The following is a 23,939-nucleotide window of genomic DNA, read 5'->3' as shown; positions in this document are numbered from 1 at the left end:
TGTTCTGATAAGAGCAGTTGGAAGCCTAATGCAGCAGCGCCTGCAGCAGAGAAAAGATTCCAGCCTCCAACTCCCACACAATTGCTGCTGTTCTCCAGCCTGCAATTTCCTCTTAGGCTCTGGATTGGTCCACAGAGTGACAGAGGGCTGGGAAAGAGCCTCTATATATTCCTCAGAGAAAAAGGCAGTCCCAGACGGATTTAAAGTTTTCAAAGACTTACTCTGCTGATAAGGACTTGTGCTCAAAGCTGAGGACCTAAGCCATTTGCCAAAATGTGTAAAGGACTTGCAGCCTTGCCCCACTCATGCCTGGAAAGGTGAGTTATTTTGACTTAAGAGGTGGAGATAAGGAGAATCTTCTCTCAGGGGAGGATACTCAGAGGCAATAGAGGGCCACTGTAGTTTGTGGCAAAACAGGTGGTTGATTATAGACTGGGAATTGCCTCCTCTCTGTTAATGGCAAGGTTTTGAAAGATCTGAGCTAGCAGACTGATGTAATATGAGATATATCATACACCATTTATATCCAGAACATCATTTCCTCTGAGGAGATGCCTAGTTTATAAGCACTTGTTCAGACTCAGAAGTGTATGGTTAAGAGCATGGATTCCAACATCAAACTGCCTGGGTTTGAATCCTGGCTACATTACTTACTATTTGTGTGGTGTTGGACATTTTATTTAAACTCTGTATCTCAGTTTCCTTACTGGTAAAAATGGATCTACTAAGTATCTTCCTCACTAGCTGGTTATGAGGATTGAATTACTGTATGTGAAATGCTCAGAACACTGTCTGGCACATATGAGAAATGTGTAAATGTTAACCTTTATTAATGTACATGGAATAAGAAAGGAAGACCGAGATTTGCAATGAGGCAGAGAGGACTTCTCATTGTTCTTTGTATCTGGATACCATCAGATGGAAGGGGCTGGATTGCTGGACGGAAGACAGCCCTTGGGACATAGAGATTATTTATTAGCTATCATTGTTCTTTAGATACAGAGGAGCATCTTTGAGGCTCTGTGGTTGTCTTCAGACTGGACAATGTTCTGGAGGGAATCCTAAGTATCTAGACTAAGTAAACAGGAGGAGAACAAATATCTGACTTGTTAGAAAATTTAACCCAGAAATCCTACCTGATGCAGAGAATTAGGGATATTTCTCCTCTTCTTAGTTCTTAAGAATGAATTTGATTAAATTTTGTTTGATCCTACGTTATTTAAAGGAAATAAAGGTGATCCTCGTACAGCCTAATTTCATCCCTAAAGGCACTGTCAATGTTTGCCTAAGAAGGTTGTGTTGTTCAATGGATCTGTACTTCTGTCTCTTACAAGTTCAGGTTTTCTTTTTGATGACTTCGACCCTAGAAATAATCTCAAAATAATTTTTAAAGAGATAACATCCTAGCAAAGGAATTTGTCTCCAACAATACTGTCTAGTGACCGGAAATAAAGACCTCTCTCACTTTGTGCTGTCAAAAGCACAGATTAAAAAAAAAAAAAGCACAGATTATTTTTGAAAGATGTGTATATTTTTTAAAAAAGTAAAGTAGGACTTAAGTAACTAGACTAGGACTAGATTGTAACTAGGTGGGCAATATTGGCCATTGGACCATCCTCAGGGGGGAAGACAGGTTTCAGTGCCGGGTACTGTTTATCAGCCTATCTTTCCCCCTAGAGAAAGCCTGAGAAACAGGGGGAATACAGGGGTGAAAGGCAATTCCTTGAACATGACGATGCATAATTTTTTCCATTTCCATTTTTACAACTCTGAGAATTGCAGATTTGACTTTTACAACAATTTTAACACATGTCTTTAGCCCACTTATTGTTTGAAATCATGTACTTTCATGTAATGGGTAAATCTTAACCTTGTTAATTAGTGAACTATTGCCTCAGAATGATTGTTAACGTCGGTCTGCCAGTCATTTTGTGATCCTATGACCCACTGCTTGGCATTTAGTGAAAAAGCAATAAATATTTGTTGAAAGTTTGGCATTGTTACTAATATTGCCCGATTTGTTTTTGTAAATATGCATAATGTTTACTGAGGCACATGGAGTGCACATTTCTTTCATTGATTCCTATAACTGTTTCATATCTGATTCACTAATTCACTACCAACATTGCTATTGATTCACTTTACAAATCTTTTAATTCACAGTAAATTCTTCTGCTCCAGGATATAACTAATGTTCACACAGTATATTATAGACTGACCAAGGAGCAAGCTTTTTTGCATAGATTGCCTGAAACTTTTAAGGCATATGGTAGAATCCTGTGATTATTGTGTCCTATTACATTTTTTTTTCATGATCTGTTACCATTGCAAATATAGTCATATTTCCAATAACTGTAATGAGTGATTTGGAGAAGTGGAATTGTAGAGCTAGGGAGCTGTTAGCACACTCTCATGGAAAGAACCTAAAACTGTCCACTCTAAGGGAAAAATGATACTTGAATAAATCCTTCCAAACCTGCCTTCCTTGGCTCTATTCATAGTGGAAAGAATACTGGTTACAGAGTAAAGAACAGACTTAGTTTTCTCATTAACTAATTTGTGTCCATGAGCAAGTGATTTCACTGTCCTGGGATTTTATTTTCTTATTTAGTAAATGAATGTTGGATTAGCTGTTCTCTAACATCCTTTCTAATCACAACATAGTTTAAATAAAGTGAAATACACCTGGTTTCAGTGACTAGCGAGAGATGCAAGTAAAGGAAAATTTTTCCTAATTTATTTCTCTCTAAAAGTTTGGGAGCCAATTAATGAAAATCGTCAAGAATTCAACCCTGTGTTGAAATCATGGCTGTGGCAGAAGCAATCTACTCAGTGAGAATCTGACTTCCAAGAAAGCAACATTTACTTCATGTAAGAGGAGCTTTGGAAAATAGTCCTTTCTCAATGTTTACAGAAGCATTAAGCCAGAGTCAACTTTGACGTATTTGTAGAAACTATTGTTTTACTATTTATTTATATTTTTAAGACTATTGCTCATTAAAACTCAAAGTTGACCTCACATTTTTTATATATTTAAAGAGACCAATAATCCAAATATTTGGGCAATAAATGGCCCCCACCCCACAATTTTTACCTTCTAGCCTATTGAAACCTGTGCTGTATGGGTGGGAATCTTAGAGTCAATGGAAAAGGAAAGAGTTGAGTCAATTGAAAGTCTTATTTTTACCAGTGATTTTCCGCTATGAATTTTAGGCTTCTTTTAAAAAATTCATTTTATTTTAAGTGTCTTGAATTTCTCTGAACAAGTTTAATTTTTAAAGTAAATATTGCTCTTTGGAAAAAGATGGAAGTCTTCTGAAACAAAGAGTGTTATCATTGTGATTCCCCTAAAGCTGTCACCATTATATAAAGCAACCAGTGTAATTTTTATTGTTTTTGTCCATCGGGGTTGACCACTCCTGATACCAAATTTACAGTCTCTAATAAACTAAAAAAGGGGAGTAAAGGAGTAATGAAGACAGCTACGGACAAAGAATTTTCCCTGGGCTGTTAATAAAGTGTCACAAACTCTTCTATAGATATCTGACCTACATCTGATTTCTGTTTAAGATTATAAAGGCTGCTAGTTGTGGAATGTGTTTAATCCATAGTTCACACAGGGGCTTCTGGCCACCTCAAGTGTGTGGCAATGCTGGGAATTTCAGGAGCTATAGAAAGTAAATGGGGAAAGTGATGTTTTGTTTTGTTGTTTATTATCATTTTACTAAACATTCAATTTTTCCCCATCTTCTTCAATTTATGTGGGTCTAAGTATGGATAATTTAGAGTAGAAAAGTACATAATCAACTAATCTTGTAAGGTTGTCAAGCCACACAGAAGCAACAAACAGAGTGGGTCAAGGCTCCTGAGTCCACAGGATTAAGTAAATACAGCTTTTTCCAAAGGCATGAGCACAACCTTGGACCAATTATAGAGAAAAGATAAGCACCTAGTGAATTAAAGACTGTAGCAATGAACGTGAATAAGTGATAAATGAATCAGAACGGACACAGGATCATCAAAGAAGCCTAAAGATATAGTAGAGTTTGGGATCATGCTTTCTGGGAACAAGTATGAATTTGAAGCTTGCTATTGCTGATAGAGAGTCTTGTGACATAATTGCAAATATTTCAGTGAAACCCTGCAATCTTAAGGAAGTGAATAAACTATTTAATAAAATAGCAAGGGGATGTTCCTAAGAAAAACTTTGTTTCAATTCTTACTGAGGAAACAATTTCTATTGTTCCTCTGGATTGCCTTTCCAACCTCCATACTTGCCTTAAGCATAAGGGTGAAAGAACTCTCAGGGAAATTTCAGTCCACGTAAGGAGATAAATAAGAAGAAAGTAGCCCTCTGTGTTGAGATCCACTGTAGAGGAATAAATGAACCAAGTGCCAAGAAGCACAAAAGTGGGGGGAATGGGTGGGGAGCTCATAGAGCTTTGGGTAGCTATGGAAAACTAAGAAGTCACAGGGGATGATGCCTAAGGTTTATGAACTAAGCCTGAAAGGACTGAGGAGTTGGTCAGGTCCAGAGAGGAAGAGGAAAGAGAAGGAAGTCATCCCAGGCCAAGGGGCACGTCTGCATGTGCAAAGGCTGGGAGGTGAGAGGGGATTGATGTTATGACATCTTTGTGCAGTCTGTATTGTCTCTCTCATGCAAGCAAGGAGGGAACTTTGGATTTCCAGCTACAGTTAACCTCCCATGCACCTCGTCCTGCATACTGTTTCCTTGGAACTTGCCCAGTGCCCATCCACACCAACTGTGAGGATTGAAAAGACCTGTTCATGAAGAAGATTTTCCCCCCTTTTGTCTAAAGACTTCAATTACTAAAAAGACAATCTGTACTTGACACGTAGTAGGCACTTAAATACTTTGTCAAAAGAATGCACAAATATTTATTATAGCAAGTGGAGACAGACCTGCTTCCAGGTTGTCCTGGTGCTTTCTCTGCTTCCAAAGGGATTGAGAAGGACAAGAGCAATGACTTTTTTATGCTACAATAGGATAAAGAGTGTATGTTGTAAAATAAAGAGGGCTTCCTGTTTGCGGGGGGGCAGAGTGGAAGAGACTGGGAGAGGAAGAAAGCTTTTCTATAATTTCATCAGGAAAACCTAGTTAAAGAGGTGAGTCTTTTTTTGCTTCTAATGCAAGATGAACCTCATGACATTATATCACTTTGGCTATTTCTCACGCAGTACTGTCCCAGCTTCTTTAATGAATTACATTCTGTATTCTGTTGCCTCTTCCTATTTTTTCTTTCATTTACTCTGAGCTACGTTGAAACACCAGATATCAATTCAAAACGCTTTTAGATCCCAGAATCTTAAGTTTGGAAAGCTAACCTGAAAGGTTATCTAATTTGTTTCTCCTTCTTTAACAAGGACTACACACTACTATGGGATAGATGCTATCTAGGGAGGGAGTTTATATTTCTGGGGTTGTGTGTTAATGGCTTTTGTCTGTCCTGCTGGCCAGAAAGCAAAGGAACTAAAGTTTAATTAGTTCAGTCAGGATCAATCATTAGTAACAGGAACCAGAATATGGCTGGAGGCCAGAAGATAACAGGTTCCTATCTCTTTCTTCCTTTAAAGTTCATTCGAATGGAGTCTCAGATAACATTAAACCTGCCCCCTATTTTAAAGGCTGAGTCACCCAGAGGATAAAGACAGTGAAAGCCTGATTGTTTTTCACTGAGAAAGTAACTCCTAAGGTTACACATTTTAGGGATATTAAAGAAAACCCAGAGTAAGGAAGGATGTAAGTTCACAGTCTATCCCCTACCTTAACATCAGCAATGTGGTGGAGTGAAAAAAACATGGAGGTGGTAACTGCACCTCTATTACTTCCTTAGTTGTATAAACTCCAGAAACTAAACCTCTCTGGCTTTCCTTCCTTATCCATAAATGAGGATATTTATCTTGTTGGGGAGAGATGCTATAAAAAATAAATGAAATAATGTATATAAGGTAACTAGTTTTTAGTAGGCAGACCCTTATAAATACTTAATTTCCTTCCATCCTTCTTTCCATCTTTATAGGTAGTCAGAAAAACAACATTTAAATTTCAGTTATGTGCCACGGCTTTTTTTTTTTCCCAGAGTATCAAATGATTTAATTACAAAACTTAAGCCACTTACTAATTATTCACCTTCTAAAAAACACAAACATGAGAATAAAATAAACACACCCAAGGCTCACTAGCCCTTGTAGGATAGGAAGAAGCCTTGGACAGAGAGCCTGCAAATGTTTTTTCCGTACATCCAAGTCTACATTTTCTCATGCATTCTAAGGTCCCATGTTTTGACACCTTACAGGGGAGAGGAAATGGAAGATACAAAAAGTCATGCACAAGAGGGTCACAAAGATCTTAAAGCTATTTGCTGCTAATGACTTGTACAACTCTGAGAAAGAGTATCAAATAAGCATTGTCCAGTGCTTACTCCTGGTGAACCTTTAGTGTCATTCTTTGAAATTGCATCTTTGGGACTGGTTATGTTCCTTCATTATAGCTTTTGCTTATCCCCACGCACAAACCCTAAAATTCACACACAGTTTCTAAGTTCAAGTACAAAGGTTCGTTTCAGGACAACCCCGAGTTGAGGCAGTGTTTCTTAATATATCTGTAGTGTCTCCTGGGGGTCATCCCCTTGGACAGGCTGGCCAGATGGCAGCACAATATGGGGGCCCACATGGTCAACTCTCCTACTGGCCCACTTGCTCCCTAATTTATCTGGACACCGCCTCACAGTCAACGTTGCATCTTGAAGTCAGTGATGACCTTGGCCTGTCTTCGTTCTGAAGTTGTACTCTTATGTAACTGAATCCAGTTCTTCACCATTAATTCAATGGAGCTTCCAAAATGTGTCAGGTCTATTCTTAGGAAGCATCCTGGGATGGGGCTGGAGGGTCCTGGCTTTCAGGCTCTGCAGGGGGTGCTGGCACAGCTTCTTTTCTCTGGGCTGCCAGGAACTCATGAATTGCTCGTTCTGTCTGTGGCCTGAAGATGTGGTTTCGCTTGGGATCCACCATCTGGTAAATAATTCTGTCCACTCCAGCTTCCAGCATCCCTGACTATACCACACTCTGCCTCAGACCATTTCGCAATTGGTTTTTGTTCATCGTAGGATTCCATTCCTGCTTCTCCAGATGTGTTGACACAAAATTATCCACATTCTGCCTCAGGTTTTGGTAAGCTGGCTTGGTGTCCACGTCGGCCAGGCAGTCCCGGCGAAATCTGTCAATCAGGCCCCGGCTCTTGAGCTGCTCCAGGATGAGCGCTATGAGCTGCGGGTCTCCAGGAGGCAGTGAGGCCGGGTGGGTGGGGCCGCCACCCACCATGCCGGTGCCTCCACCTCCCCCGCTGTCTGTCATGGCTGCGCCCCCGGGCCCGCGAGGGAGACCGAATACGGCTTCCTCTCAAGGACAGAGGGCCTGGGTCCTGTGGAGGTGGCGGAGAGGCCAGAGAAGGAGGCGGCGGCAGCAGCTGCAGCGGCGGCAGGTTCTGAGGCAGCAGAGGTGGTGGGAGAGGCGGTGGAAACCCTGAGCCACGGCTTTTCATAAAGCTTATTTCTTTTCCTCCTTCCTCATCATAGCCTCATTAAAAAAATAATAATGATGATGAGTTTGTATAATAATACAGTATTTTTACGATTTTGCCCATAATTCTTTCAGCAAGTATCCCGTTTAAAAGCTCTTTACAAAACATTAAAAGACATTAAAAACCACGATTATACTGAAAGATTAACAATTCTTTAATATCCTTAAATAGTCAGTAAGCATCCGAATATCCTCAATGACCTTTTTGCAGTTGGATTGTTTGACCCCTCAGGGTCCAAATGAGGGTCACACAGTTTTTTGTTTTTTTTTTTTTGGACTACTGTTAAATTTTATTATTAGACTGATAAGAACATAACCAGTCCCAAAGATGCAATTTCTACTTCTTTCTACAATTAATTGGGCTCTAGTTATGGAAAAGCACTTATTGCAAAAGCATTTTAAGGTCCCAGAAAGACTGAGAGACCAGTGCCTTCTATCTGGTGGGGGCACTTTAGCCGTCTTAATTTGGAGCTGCTTGGTAGAGTGCGGTGAGGCATCCACGGTTCATAAACAAGATGACCTGAGGGGTTTGTCTCCAGTGCCCTTTCACCCACCTTTCACATCCCTTAAGTGATTGCAGAACCACCGGCTCCTCCACATCAAACCATGTTTAGTAAGATCCTACTGTGTGCAGCGCACACCATGCCTGGAGCTGGAAGCCGCTGGGGCACAGATCCTTTTTCTGCTTTTTTACTTCACAACAGTGAGGAGACTAAGCCGTCTTCCCTGAGGCACTGTTGAACAGATTCACATGCAACCACCCTACTCTTTTAAAACTGAAAGAGTAGGGCTTCCCTGGTGGCGCAGTGGTTGAGAGTCCGCCTGCCAATGCAGGGGACACGGGTTCGTGCCCTGGTCCGGGAAGATCCCACATGCCGCGGAGCGGCTGGGCCCGTGAGCCATGGCCGCTGAGCCTGCGCGTCCGGAGGCTGTGCTCCGCAACGGAAGAGGCCACAACAGTGAGAGGCCCGCGTATCGCAAAAAAAAAAAAAAAAAAAAAAAAACACAAAAAAACTGAAAGAGTAACCCCAACTCACCACCCCAGGCACCAATACCACATAAACCCCAGGGTCACACACTGCAATTGGTCCAGAGCCTCTTATATCTTTCCTAATCAATGGGCTTCCGGTCTTTTATATCTTTTTTCCTTGCAATTTATTTGTAGAACACAGAATTTTTAGATTTAAGTATAAAAGGCTATGTAACATGTGGGTGGGGAATCCAGGGTCCTGAGCTGTAAACTTGGCTTCCACTAAATAGCAGAGGGTGAGTTATGAGTCAGTTCCCTCCCCAGGCCTCATTACTGTATTTGTAAAAGGTGAGAAATGAATTATATGATCCTCTTCACTCCTTTTAGCTCCACTACTTCATTGTTCTCGATTTGGACACCATGTACTCTGAAGAAAGATTGTATTTTTATTTTAATTTTCCAGCTCTTCCCAAGTCCTACAGGAAGGCCCAGAAACTAACTTCTGGATGTAGCTTGTAAGCAGTGATTAAAAGTGTGAAATATTCTTCCAGTCACTTAGGATCTCAATGGACTAAATTCAGTACCCTATATGTCTTAAAAATGCTTGTATGAAATTCAGAATAAACTCCCAGTTTGTGAAAAACATATATTTATAAGTAGTGGAAGGTGACTCTTTTTATTTTGGCAAATTCCATGAAAGGAACAGATGGTTTCAGTTTCTTGTAAAATTCGAGGGTGAATTAGGTTCAAAGATCATGGATTATAACAGTCTATGATTCTTGTGCAATTGACCCTTGAACAACTCGGGGCGTTGGGGGACCAACCCTCCTTGGAATGGAAAATCCACTGGCTCCTTCGTATCCATGGTTCTGCATCTGCTGAATGGTGTAGTACTGTAGTATTTACTATTGAAAAAATCCACATAAAAGTGGACCTGTGCCGGTCAAACCCCTGTTGTTCAAGGGTCACTGTATTTTGTTTACAGTTAATTTAGTTCTCTCTTATCTCAAGAGTATAACTTCCTTGAGGGCAGGGAGGAAAAGTGAAATAAGGACACAGACACGCCTCACCTTGGGTGTGCAGTGCCCGCCTTGACTGCTTTCACACTAGGTCCCGTGTTTCTTCAGTCAGTGGAAACTGCGGTCCGCTCATGCCCTTCTGAATGCTGCCCAGAAGGAGACTCATCCATCAACTTAACAGTGAAAGAGTTTCCATCCTTGAGGCTGGAATAAGAAGGGTGAATTGGGGTTTCTAGGCTTTTACATAATTAGCCAATTTTCATCTACCAGTTGAGTAGATACTGGAGTATAGACAATTCTTCAAGTGGCATGAAGACTGCCTCTGACTCCATGAATCCATGTCAGACACAAATATGCACAGTGACTGCAATTTCCGACTAGAATGAGGACATATAGCCTGCCTCTAGACCAGGCATTAGAAATTGGGTCTTTCCTAGAAAATCTGTAGATGTGGCCAGCCTAAATCATAGGATAGATGCACCACCAACCCAACTAATGCACACGCGACTTCGAGCTTACTCACCCTGACCATCGTTCTCCTGGAAAGTCCAGGCAAGGTATTTCTTTGCAAAGCATTCTATTCAGTTGCCATGCTGAGATAAAATACCTTGCCCTGACATTTTTTTTCTCCTTCAAAAAGGAAATATTTCAGGGTTGAAAAGATTCAGCTAAGCAGTCTTTGAACACTTTGGACAGTAGGTACTTGATAATCAGCTGGCTTCACAAATAGCAAATAAGGCTAAGACCATTATTCTGTATTCTACATGCTTTCCTTTCTCTTTTCCAACTGCTTCCCCAGACACTTCTCAAGACAATTCCTAACCCATCTGGACAAAATGTCACTCAGATTCCTAAATTTTACATTCTAGAAAGTTGTGGGAACTATCATATTAGAGTCTGAGGAAGATATGAAGTAAAATACCTGAAAAACATGTGAAGTGCTCTTCTGTGTAAGTGCTCATTATTGGTACTGAAGTGCGTGGAGCTGTTTTTGTCAAGCTACTACTTTTTGATTTTTTTTTGTGCAAACCATCTGTTTCTTGATGAGGCACTTGTCTGTGGGGATTCAGGAAGTTTAGAAAGAATCAAGATGTCTCATTAACAAGGTAGTTTGTTGTATTTTGGTAACATTTTAAGTAATAGTTTACAAGAGATACCTGGGTCTACAGGAACATGGGACTGAATGACCTGTGCACTTTAGGATAAGGTCAACAGTGCAGGTCACACTGAAGACTTTCCCAGGAGAGCCCCCTATCTAAGGTCTGGTGCTTTCTGAATAACAAGCCTTCAGAGTATTGGACTTTGTTTCTGAATCCCCCAAGTCTAAAACAGTATGTCACTTGAACACACACACACGCATGCATGTGCACATGTACACACACACACACACCTGATATTTTTTATAACTTGGAAAAAAGATGGACTGTTTGTTGAAATCAGAGATTCACACAGACAGCTTGAAAGTGTCTGAGCTGGCTAGGAGGAAGCAATTTTTTTTCATATAGATGAATGTAGGTCAGTGGGGATTTTTTTTCCTCCCTTCACAGGTTGAATTTTACACTTTTCCTTTAGCAGGCAACAGTGAAGAAAATAACTTTCTGTAAGTTGAGATTTTCTCAAAATTGTAATTTGATAGTTCAAAAAGCCTTTAAAAATTTTTTAATTGCCCTCTAACATTTATCTTCCAGATCCTCTAAGAATAACTTAACCTTTGTCTCCCTTCCTGGTTCGGACAGGGCCTTGATGTTTGTAATTATGCGGAAATGTGAGTGCAGATGGCTGGACTGCAGCTGAGGGAAAGGAATATGTAACTCTCATTAGCTACTTATTTTAATATTTTATTAAATGGATACCAGTTTAAGAGCATGAAAAAGACAAGATTAGCAAAGACAATTGACAATTGTGACAGTGTAGAATTGAGTACCTATAGCACAATTCTGATCACACACATACACACGATAAAGGTCTGGTGACTCGAAATCATAGATTCTGCCCCTTGAGATGGGATGTGATTTTTTTTTCCCCTTCTCTAAGGTGACCAGCTTAGAATCACAGAATGAGAACAGGATCAGTGTCACAGACAAATTCCTTCTCTTATAGATGAGAAAATATGTCCAAACTGTTTGGTGACTTGTCCAAGACCACATAGCTGGTTAGAGTTGGAGATAATTCAAGGTCTCTGGATTTCCATATCACCTTCATTTTATTTTATCTGATGAACATTAATTTATGAATTTTGTGTCTTCACTTTTAAGGTATTTATTCTTCCATAGACACCATCTTTCAAAAGGTTTTGATTAGGAAACAAACAGTAGTCTTTAAGAAAAAAAATGATTTGGAACAAAATTTCTATCTACCAGATGCCTACAACTGCCAATTACAACATCTGAACACATGAGAGAGGTGTTGCCTAGTAATTAAGAGCTCAGGAGCTGAAGTGAGATTGGGTGTGACTCCTACCACTGTCATTTACTGGATGATTTTTGGGCAAATCACCTAATTTCTCTGTGACTCAGTTTTCCCATCTGCAAGATGGGAATAACATTTATACCTCCCTCAGGGTTGTTATAAACACTAAATAGGGTTATGCATTATATGGGTTGAGTAAACCATTTAGTTAGCTGGGGAACATGTACTTTTTCTAAGTGTGTGATGTTTCTTAGTTATTTTCATGTTGGGATACCCTTGCAGCCATGTCTCAGAATCGGGCCAGAGCAGGGAACTGGAAAGCATCCTAAACTACCTTCATCTCCCTACAGAGCTAAACAGGACATATAGAAGTGGGACTCAAATGGAAGGGCCCATTGCGTGGAACATTAGAAAGCAAATGAGAAAAATAGGTGACAGGAAGCAGGAGAGAAGGGGGATCACAGATAACCCCTCTGAGCCTGGGTGTTGATGGAATAAATGGACTATTGACAGAATTTGGTAGCCTAGAGGGGATATTCTTTTTGGAGTAGGTAATGAGTTTTTTCCTCTGAACTCAGGTCTTCTCCTTTAGGAATTCTTAGATAATGTCAAGTCAGAACACCTTATCCTGACTTTCCTGATAGTTTTATAGTCACTAAATTAATTTGATTTCAAAAAAAAAACCCAACTGGAACTGCAAAATGCAGGACTCTAGGGAATAACTCCTAGCTAGCTATACCATGAAACCGAAGCCTATAGAATGCTGTGTCTGGTTTGAGCTCCTGGGGCTAGGAGAGAAGGAGAAAGATTAGAAAAGAATAGCTGGTCTAGGGAGGAAATTCAGAAAGCTAAAGCTGAAATATAGACCATTCAGTAAAGGTGAAAAGAATTGAGATTAGCTGTTAACTGAAAATAGAAAAGTAGAATGGGGATGAGAAGACAGTCTGACTGCCTTAAGTCTATTTTCTGTAGTGAATCAAGTCTGAAAAACAGAAGCTAAGAGAGGATATATTTGGTTCCTGTTGCTGCTGTAACAACTGCCAGAAGCTTAATGGCTTAAAACAATGCATATTTATTCTCATATAGTTCCGGAAAGTAGAAGTCTAAAATGGGTCCTAGGGCTACATTCTTTCTGGTGGGTCTAGGGAAGGAGTCATTTTCTTGCTTGGTCTGACATCTGGAAGACAGCTACATTCCTTGTCTCATGGTTCCATCCTTGACCTTCAAAGCCGGCAGTGTAGCTTCTTCCAATCTCTCTCAGTCTGCTTCCATGGACACATTGCTTTCAGACTCTGACCCTCTTGCCTTCCCCTTACAAGGACCCTTGTGATTACACTGGGCCCACCCAGATAATCCAGAATAATCTCTCTACCTAAAGATCCTTAACTTTATCACATCTGCAACATTCCTTTTGCCACATAAGGCAACATATCCACATGTCCCAGGGATTAGAATGCGGACATCTTGGGGAGTTATTATTTAGCCTACCACCGAGGGAGACATGAGAATGAAACTTCTGTCATGTGACTCGCTCCCCCTCTCCTTCTATGCCTGTTTCTATGCTCTGCAGACCATTCTTCTGTCATCTTAATTGAAAATTTCTCAGGTGCAGGCTACACCTCAAAGGGTTAACTAGATACTTGCCCTATAGAAGCCATTATTCTTTCCTTCTTTTTTCTGTGGGATGTCCCTAGCACACTCTCTGGGCCTGCTTCCCCAAACTCTCAGGTCTTTTTTCTCTTGTTCCATTTTATAGCTGACGGTCTCCTATCAGCTGTGATTTGCATCTGCAATACATAAAGTTACATTTGCATTTGTCTAAGATTGCTATGTGTTCAATCTAGAGGAGAGAGCTCAGTTCAAAGACAGCTGCTTTGCATCTTTCTTGCAGCACAGCAGCTAGGTGACCATCTGCTTGGTTCTTGGACCCTGTCCCACCCAGAACCCAGACTTCTAACTTAGTAACTCCTATCCCAATAAGCACACAATTGGAAGAATCCCTGTTCACCAAGCCTTGATGTGTGAGTGCCACAGGTCAGAATTCATTGCTCATTGGGAGAAACATGAGAGAATGCTATAAGAATGCTGGAGAGAAGTTTCCAGCATTGCATGGAATGCAATGACATATGCATTGACCTGTGACATATGCATGGACCTTGAAAGCATCTTTGGAATTTTTAGAAAACATATTAGGAAGATGAGGACTTCCATATTAAACTTTTGGAAGGATCCCTGGGGAGCTGGGAGAAAGACAGGAAGAGAGCAGCTGCTTTGGGATCCAACCAATACCCTCTCCTCCCTGCGCACACAGGATTCCAACCAAATCATACATCCCCAAATCTCAACCCTTCCGAGAAGCCTTCTCTTTTCTCCTTCATGGAGAAGCTAACAATGCATCCCTTGAACTCTCACAGAATTTTTTCATCGTCCCTGTATTTTTTATCACTTCTTAACCAACTTCCCTCAGATTCAACTTTGGTTAGGTATTTGACATTATCTAATTTAATTCTTAGTCTAACTCTGCAAGGTAGATGTTTTCAACATTACTATTTTACCGATAAAGAAGCACAGATAAGTTAAATATCCAGCCCAAGGTCAGACAATACACTCCCCATGCCTGAGTTCTGGGGTGCCAATTTCAAACTTGGGACTCATTCTATCTGTCATAGCCGCATCCAAAGAAAACTATGTATGTAGTTGGCCCGTCATCCCTGGGGGTTCTGCAGATTCAACCAACCAGGGATCAAAAGCATGCGAAAAAAAATCAAGAAAGCTCCAAAAAGCAAAACGTGGATCTGCTAAGCGCTGGCAACAATTTTGATAGCATTTACATTGTATTTACAACTATTTACATGGCATGCATATTGTATTAGGTAGTATACGTAATCTAGAGATGATTTAAAGTACATAGGAGGATGTGTGTAGGTTATATGCAAGTACTACACCATTTTATATGAAAATAAAATGTTTGAGCATTTGCAGGTTTTTATATCTGTGGGGAGTAGGGGTCCTGGAACCAATCTTCTGAGTATACTGAGTGACAACTGTATATATATCTTCTTTATAAAATGGGAACTACTTGAGGTCTGGAACAATCTCTTATTAATTTTGTAAAGCACACCCCATACTATCTGGTACAGTGCCTGACAAACAGTGGTTGCACTATTAGAGTCTGATAAGTGAATGGATAAGTGAATTTATGAAGCAATAAACAGATAATTATTGCAAATAGAAATCTTGAGAATAATAAGGTATTGTTACATTATGTTAAGGGAGGGAGAGAAGAAATGGTTTGAAATATAATTCTGTACTTCAGACAAGTAAAGGTCCTCTTATTCTTCATCGTTATGTCGTTATTTTGCTCAACACATAATAATTTGGCAAAGATAAATGTTGACCAAGTGTTCTGATTATTCAAGGCAACGAACTTGTATCTATTATATAAATTCATTGCCAGCGGACACGTTAAGTTTTGGGAACTGTAGTTTTCTTAAGTGATGTAATATATGTTCACGTTGATTAAGGTTTAGGTAAATTTTACTTTACTACTCTTTCTTTCCCTCTTTTCCGATACCCTTTATTACCACCTTTATTTCCTGCTTTTATAAGATATAAAACAACTAGAGTCCATGTACAACTAGAAACTTCATTCTAGAAGGTCCTTCTTTATAATTTAACACAAATGAGATGGAGATGTTCAAAGGCTATGGGTCACACCAGTGTTCAGAGAGGCTCTCATGGGAATGCCTTCTGACCTCTCCACCTTTGGAGCTCAAAATAAACCACAAATTTCTGTCTTCCTCAACTTGAAGACCAGTTTCCCACTGTTCATTATCTGGCTTCCAAACTGAATTACAGAAAGTCCAGAAATCCTGCCAACAATATTTTGAATAAGACACAGAATTTAAGGTCAAAGGGAAAAAAAGACTTCTACCCTGTCTGTCTTGTTCCTCCACTGTCTCTTTCCTTACTCCTAATAACCTACTCTGAGTGATGACTATGTAAGAGACAGGCCATAAAAGCATGGGAATTATCTCAATTTCCATGGGAATCCTTGAGTAGGGAGTAGCCAGTGCTTGGGAAAAACAATACTTTTTTTTTTTTCATTTTAAAATAGCAGCACAAGGCTGGTGATATTATAATGTAACTCTGAGCTGAGCTAGGCAGCAGCAGAGGTCTCCAAATTTGCTTTCTTTGTCTCTCTGTAGGAGTGCTGTCCAGAAATGTATATCCTCTATGCTTTCAGAGTTAGTTGCATTATTTTAAAGTGGAGACTTTCTGAAAGGAGCTTATCTTGCATGTCAGTCAAAAAGATCTTTGTTGAGTTCTATTCTATTCTATTTATTCAATAAACATTACCCAACACCCATATGCAAGATGCTGTGATAGGATAGTAGGACAAATACAGTAGAACAGTAATAATAATAGGTAACTTTTAGGGAATATTTACTGTGTGCTAATTGCTCTTCTAAACACTTTAATGCCTTAACGTATTTAGCTCCATAATATATATGTGAGGTAGGAACTATATTGTCACTATTTTACATAGACAATTGGAAGCTTAGAATTTAAGTAACTTGCCCAAAGTCACTCCACTAGTAAGTAAGAGTTGGAATATAAACGAAAGCAGTATAGAACTGTACTTTTATCCTCTATACCATCCTAGGAGTTAAAGCAACTTTAAAGTTATTTTCTAGATTCTCTGGGAGATCAAAGAAGTAAAATATGGCACCCACCCTCAATGGGCTTGTTATCTCACTGGGAGTACATACACGTGGAACTCTTAGACACGCATTCACGAGAAAGTAGAGTAATTGGGTGAAAATGTGCTGTCCGTAACTTCAGCAGAAGGAAAGCATTCTATCCCTTGCTCTGCAACTTACTAGAAATCTAAGAATAACATCGTATGAGATCTTCGAAAAATATTTTAATTTACACAAACCTCAATTTTTCTACTTTTAAAATAAGGGTAGGGCAAACTAAAAGCTCTGTAAGGTCCATTAAATATGATCACAAAACAGAGGATCTTATGTTAGAGGAGAGAGAAAGCACTCTAGGCTTTTGCAGTTACAGAGGTTTCAGGAAAAAAAGTGAGATTGTTCTGGTCCTAGAGCATTAGAATAGTTTTAATTGTCATATGGGTGGCAGTCAGGAGGCAGGTTAAGGAGGAAGCCAATGGGACTAGGTATACAAGTAGTTATGGGGAGCCAAGGGAAATAAGCTTAGAAGTGGAGGACTTTGGAAGCAAGAAAGTGATGTTTGAAACTGAATCAGTTGATCAGCAGTTCTCAGAAGTGTGGTCCTGGGACCAGAGATATAAATTCTCCGGTCCTGCTTCCGAACTCTTGAATGAGAAACTCTGGGATGGGGCTGAGAAATCTGTGTTTTAACCAGACCTTCTGGTGATTGGGGTATATATTCAAGTTTGAGAAACTTCATGGTAAATAGAAAGCCATTACCAGCGAGTAGGAAAGTGTTTGTACTCTGGTAGTGAGTTCAGGATGTATTCAAGTAGGAAGAAGAAAATGTAAGGTGGGATGTCCTAGTAACTCAGGCCTGGAGAAAGGTGCTAAATTTAGATATGGAGAGGAAAAGGCACATTTAAAAGAATTTTCTAGGAAGAAAGAACATTTGTGATAGATTATCTACAGGGAATGAAGAAGACAAAGAGTTTAATGTGAATCAGAGAGTTTATAAATTATGGGAAGGAGAATATTGTAATTACAGATAAACATGAGATGTTGGGAAGGGGGACGGAATAGAAAAGGAATCTGTGCTACTATTTACAAGTCGTTTCACAGCTCAGGTCCTCGCTTTCTCATTTATTTTCTCGAGATGTTGACTGTGATGATCTTGAAGTCTTAATTTATAATAGCTAGAGAAGATATTAGAGCTTTTCTCACTAAAGTTGTTTCCTTCCTTCCTCCCTCCCTCCCTTCCTTCCTTCCTTCCTTCCTTCCTTCCTTCCTTCCTTCCATCTTTCCTTCCTCTCTCTCTTTTCTTATTTTTCACTGAAGACAAGAGAACTCAAAGAACTTTCTTAAGATCACCAAGCAAATTAGTGACTGAGCTGAAAATAGGGTTTAGTTAAGGGCAATGTTACCATGTTTACTGTTTCTTTCCTAAATTTCCTTCCTACTGTTACATAATATGTTATGGGCTTTTTTGTGTGTAAATGTTCCTTCATTGGCACAGGGTTTTCTGTAAGATCATAATAATTAATAATAATAATAATAGTAAATAATACACCCTGTCATTTATAGAGTGCATTGTCAATGTGCTAGGCATTACTGTAAGTGCTTCACATATAATAACTAATTTCATCATCATAAGAAACTTTTGAGGTAGGTACCATTATCATCTCCAATTTACAGATGAGAAAACTGAGGCTTAGAAATTTGCCAAAAGTCACACATGTAGTAAGATAAATCTGGTTACTTTGACTTCAACATTCATGCCCTTAACCACTGTGCTATACTGTCTATTGCCTTTTAGGAAAAATTGCTTAGTTTTGGCATTAGCTACATTCTCTGGGGAATACCTCAATGTTTCACTTCACGTTCTCTCTGGGAACAGCCTCTTTGACCCGAATCCTACTTGCTTTGCAAACTCTTCCAGTTATATAACCTGAGATGGGAGTTTTGCCACACTTAGGAGTTGGAATTTTCTCTGCCAAGGTCGGGGAGAGATTGAACACAATCCAGCATGCTGCTTGTGACTATAATAATGGACTCAAGATCTGGAAAGTATCTTAGGAAATCATCTGGACAGATCCAGATGTCATATGACTTAGCTGTTATTCAAAACAGCTGGTTTTGTCTTTTCTTGATGAATTTTCTTCAGCAATGGAAAGTTGGCCGCAGTTAGTTCACTATTTCCATGTTTTTATCACCATACGGTTAGTAAGTTCTCCTGAACCCTCCCGTTTTTTTGTGTGTGTGTGTGAGGGCTTTTTCACTCTTAGAGGTGGCTGGCTTTTGAACAATTTTTAAATGGATATATCATTATTTATATCTTTCTTGTTTGAAGCATCACAGTGCCTTAAAGCCATTCCAGGAACTCTTGCTTGGGTCTGGGTATCAGCTTGGGTGAAGCTGGGAGCTCTGGGGCTAAGGGCAAAGTCTCATTATGGGCAGCATATAACTATCCCCCTCTGTGATCCTCCCACCTCCCTGGAGTCCCACAAAGGTGTGTGTGACAGGGGAGAGTGGGGTGTCAATTAGTTAGAGAACCCTAAACCACAGTCTTCTGACCTTGTCGTAGGGATTCCCTATTTTCCCTCTCTGTTTTTTCTGCCTCTTCTTTTACCACTCACTCATCAAAAGCAATCCTTCTCTTTCGGACGAAGCCAGCATATCTCCCCAGTGAGTTTAGGGTCTTGGAAAACAAAGGCCAGAAATGGGATACCATCTTCCATCAATACCTGCTTTCGGCCTCACAACACAACTCCCTCAGAGGTAAGAAAGCACAAATGCCTAGCTACCTTCTTGAAAGTCAGAAGAAAAACTATAAGTAGAGGAAAACATGAATTAACACCTCAATACCTTAATATTTTATATGTTATTATTATTACTTTTTCTTTTTCTTTTTTTTTTTTTTTTTTTTGCGGTACGTGGGCCTCTCACCGTTGTGGCTTCTCCTGTTGCGGAGCACAGGCTCCAGACGCGCAGGCTCAACGGCCATGGCTCACGGGCCCAGCCGCTCCGCATCATGTGGGATCTTCCCGGACCAGGGCATGAACCCGTGTCCCCTGCAGCGGCAGGCGGACTCTCAACCACTGCGCCACCAGGGAAGCCCTATTATTACTTTTAAGAGTTGCTACAGGCCACCTGTTTTCTGCCTGTGTGCCATGAGGAGTGAACTCTTGCCCACAGCTGGCATGCTTGCACCTAGATTCAGGGATCTTGTGATTAAAATGAAGGTCCAGTGACCTCACATGGTCTTCGACACTTGGAAATATCAGGGATGTGGGGAGACAGAGTGTGTTTCTCCCCCAGGTGATGGAGGAAGAGGATACATCATCAGGTAGGGACAGGCTCTATTAACCTGCCTACATCCAGCCTGCATTTGACTGACAGGGAGCAAATAAAGGTGCTGCGAAGATAGAATTTTCCCCACTGCTTCTAAGTGAGTCAGGGCCTCGTTTTCTTTTTTCGTCATTGCTTTGCAGCCCAGTACCTTCCTGGCTTTTAACATGTAGTTTTCCTCCTATCTTCCCCCGTACAGAGTCACCAGAAATTGCTTCTGGCTTTTCGCCAGGCAAGTACTGTTTAAGGCATATAATTCACTCAACCAAGTGAGAGAAAATGAGCGTAATACAATCAAATATTAATACACCAGATGTTAAGGGAAACTGCTACAAACAGTAACACCAAGTGGTATAAGATAGTATTAAATAAGTAGATATGATGATGATGGTGACCATGTATGACATGCTATTTACGTGCCAGACACCGGGCTAACTTTTACATGCATCATCTCATGCACTCCACCCGGAAACTTTTTACAGCAGGAACTAATTGTATCTTCATTTTACAAATGACAGAACTGAGACCAAGAGACGTTATATAGCTTGCATAAGGTCCCATAGATTGTAAGTGGCTATTGAAAACTAGCCTAAACCAATTTATTCATATCCAACTCTTAGGTTCTTTTTGGTAGATAACTGTAGTTATTAATGGCTAGTGGTGGGTGATGGTTAGTTATTTCTCCACAACTTCACTACCAGCTAGTGAAAGCAAGACCACCATATATATAATGAAACCCAATTGTTCCGTACTTACTTAGGCAGATAGTTACTAACAAGTTGGCGCAAAATATTTATACAACTGGCTCTGTAATCTCAATAAAGGCACAATTCTTTGTGCTCCGACTATAACGTGTAGGAAAATTTTACTCTGACGATAATATTCTGAGGTTGGATTCTAATACTTTTGTAGCTGGTATCAGGCAAAAAGAAATCTCTGTATCAAGGCCTACATATAGGACTACTTAGGGATCGAGCCACAGGTGCCATCTCTGAGAGTAAAGAACTATTTACATTCTTACAACCTTTCTATGGAGTGGGTGTGAGTTTGCACAATAGTGTCTCTAGCACAAATGACTTGAATATCATTATTATGACTGGAGAGAGCCCATTCCCTATTGAACAAACCTACATGTAAAAACTCACTTCTAACGTGCTCTGCTAATTGACAAAGCAACTGGTATTGCTCTCTATAAAGACAGCTGAGGCACTTAACAGCAGCCACCTCTGGAGTGGGGCCTTTTTCACAAGCCTGCTGACTGCCACTGTGATTAGAGCAAGTAGCAGAAGCTAACGCTTACCCAGTGTCACACTGTAGCAATTACAAGCAGCTGAAATTTTTCATTTCATTGTTTGGATTCCTTATTTTGTGTTTGTCTTGCCCAACTGAAATATAAACTCCATGAGAGGATCTTGTCTTTTTGTTTCACTGGGGATTTCAAAACCTGTAATAGTCTACGGCACATGGCAAGCATTTAATAAACATACTTTTAATTTGTTGAAAAAATAAGTGAGCAAGAGGAGAAGCTATTGAGGCCAGTCTTTTCTATCTCAACTGTGATCCTATGAAACCAAGTCAGTAAACTTGTAGACGGAATCCTTAGTCTTACAGCAGGTTGCCTGTGAGGGGCCCTGGTGATGAATCAACCTGGGGTAGTTGATGTAAGAGCTTGAACATAATGAAAATAGCTATCATTAAGAGAACTTACTGAAAGAAGAGGTTAGAAAATACTGTGTTGGAAGGTTATAATAGACAAAAGTGACTTCTATGCACACATTTGACACAACTGACATTGTCAATTCCATTTTTTTAAAATGAATTTATTTTTATTTTTGGCTGCATTGGATCTTCATTGCTGTATGCAGTTTTCTCTAGTTGCAGCGAGTGGGGGCTACTCTTCGTTGCGGTATGCGGGCTTCTCATTGCGGTGGCTTCTCTTGTTGTGGAGCATGGGCTCTAGGCACGCGGGCTTCAGTAGTTGTGGCACGTGGGCTCAGTAGTTGTGGCTCACGGGCTCTAGAGCGCAGGCTCAGTAGTTGTGGCGCACGGGCTTAGTCACTCCGTGACATGTGCTATCTTCCTGGCCCAGGGATCGAACCTGTGTCCCCTGCACTGGCAGGTGGATTCTTAACCACTGCACCACCAGGGAAGTCCTCATCAATTCCATTTTTTTCAGCCATCTTACAGTTTGACATGGCTTGTTATTTAATTAATGATTAATATAAGTGAAAACCTAAAGCTCTACCAGGGAATGATTCAATTGTGTTTGGAAACAGAGCTGTCATTTCTGGCGTTATATCCTAATGCATGAATAATAATAATACCGTATATTCTTTAGCATTTTCTTCATCTTTCTATCATTTGGACCACTGAGGAGTATTTCATATTAACTAACCTAGAGTCATTTTCCATAATGTATCATATATTAATATGTGTCAGATAAAAAAATACAGACTTTAACATGGTATCACATTGCATTAGTAAACTACTTTTTCATTTTCTGCTAAAACATAAGCAATGGGTGTACTTTCTTTAGTTCAAGTAGAAGAAGGTTAATTCAGGAAAATGGTAGATGCCAAACTCATACATTCTTTCTCCACCAAAATGACCCTGGAGGGGCTTCCCCCTGCACTTGAGAGTCAATCTTGATTTTAAGGGGCCATGCATGGAGGATCCTGGGGAGTTGAGAATTTCAGTTCTAGAATTGACCTGATTTTCCACAGATGTTTCCTTATACTCTACTAAGGGTTTTCAAGATCACCCCTGTGTCTCATGAGCCATCTATCAGTAACAAACTCCATTGATCTCAAGTTTTCAATGAGCAGTCAACAAGAAGGTTTTCCACTCTTGAACCAAATGAATCTCTCTAGATGGGTCCAGCACAGTGGACATAAGTCCTCTGGGCTCCCTTCTCTCCATGAGCATCTGCTGGGGTTCTGTCTACGTGACTCAGATCTTGGCTGAAAGAACTTAGAAAGGTCATTTCTTCCTCTGCTTTTCAGATCCGGCTGTAGTACTCTCCAGCTGTGGAATCTTGTTGCTAACGAGTGTTTTAGGAACTTTTATTTATCTTTAATGGGTATTTATCACACTTTTGGGAGCCAAGAAAAGGCATGTCCTTTTTGGTCCTGTAGAAACAAGGTTTGTGGTATTTCTTCAGAAGGCAGCAGCCTGGAACAGATCTGCTCTTTTTCACTGATGCTCACAATTTACCATGTCCAGCAGGGGGCATCTGCAACACAGATTTAAGTTGGATTGGATTTAAATTGGATTGTCCTTGACAGGGGACAGGTTGGAACACCTCTTTCAAAAATGTGTCCTAAATACCCTGTCCTATACTTCCCAATTTTTCTCCTTCCTGTCTTCCTTCCTGGCTGTTCCCGACATATGTCCAATCTCAGAACTAGTCTGTGCCTCAGGAATAATTTTGTTTAAGTAAATCCTGATAAATTTTGGTCTCATGATGGATTCTGATTAGACTGAGTGATTGTAATTACCCTCCCTGCCTCCTCTCATCAGAGTGTGTCCTATCTGGTGTGAGGGACTGAAGAGCATACTCCGTTTCAGCCCCCACTGTATAGACAGTGTTTTCATGGGAAAATGCATCCTGAAAGAATTAGCAAAAGAAAAATTTGAAATAGATTTGTAAGACAGGCTGCCACTTCTTCATGTAGAGACAGTCTTTGAAGGCACCTTTCAATAGTTTTACCTTTTTTTTGGTTTTCATACCAAATTTACTGAAGGCTGCATACTATACAGAGGTCCTCCATCATCCACCCTTCCATCAGGAAGGGGAGGCAGAGTGAGTAGCCTTCATCTAACATGGCATTCTTCTCTCTCCAGTCACACTTTACACTCAGGCAATGCAGAACCACTTTTGCATCCCTTCAAATGATATGCACATTATCCTCTTCC

General features: G+C 40.2%; 1 protein-coding gene across 1 annotated transcript in view; it reads left to right on the top strand.

Annotated features, from left to right (window-relative positions):
* Positions 1-203: 203 nt before the first annotated feature.
* RGS5 (regulator of G protein signaling 5) overlaps positions 204-23,939 on the top strand; it is a 47,513-nt gene continuing 23,777 nt past the window's right edge. Inside the window, exon 1 of the mRNA XM_060033374.1 lies at positions 204-317. Within this exon, the coding sequence (XP_059889357.1) occupies positions 274-317 (44 nt within the window). The 5' untranslated portion in view covers positions 204-273. The remainder of the gene's footprint in view (positions 318-23,939) is intronic.

The sequence above is a fragment of the Delphinus delphis genome, chromosome 1 (genome assembly GCF_949987515.2).
Source record: "Delphinus delphis chromosome 1, mDelDel1.2, whole genome shotgun sequence".
Lineage (NCBI taxonomy): Eukaryota > Metazoa > Chordata > Mammalia > Artiodactyla > Delphinidae > Delphinus > Delphinus delphis.
This window is presented reverse-complemented; position numbering and strand designations above follow the sequence as displayed.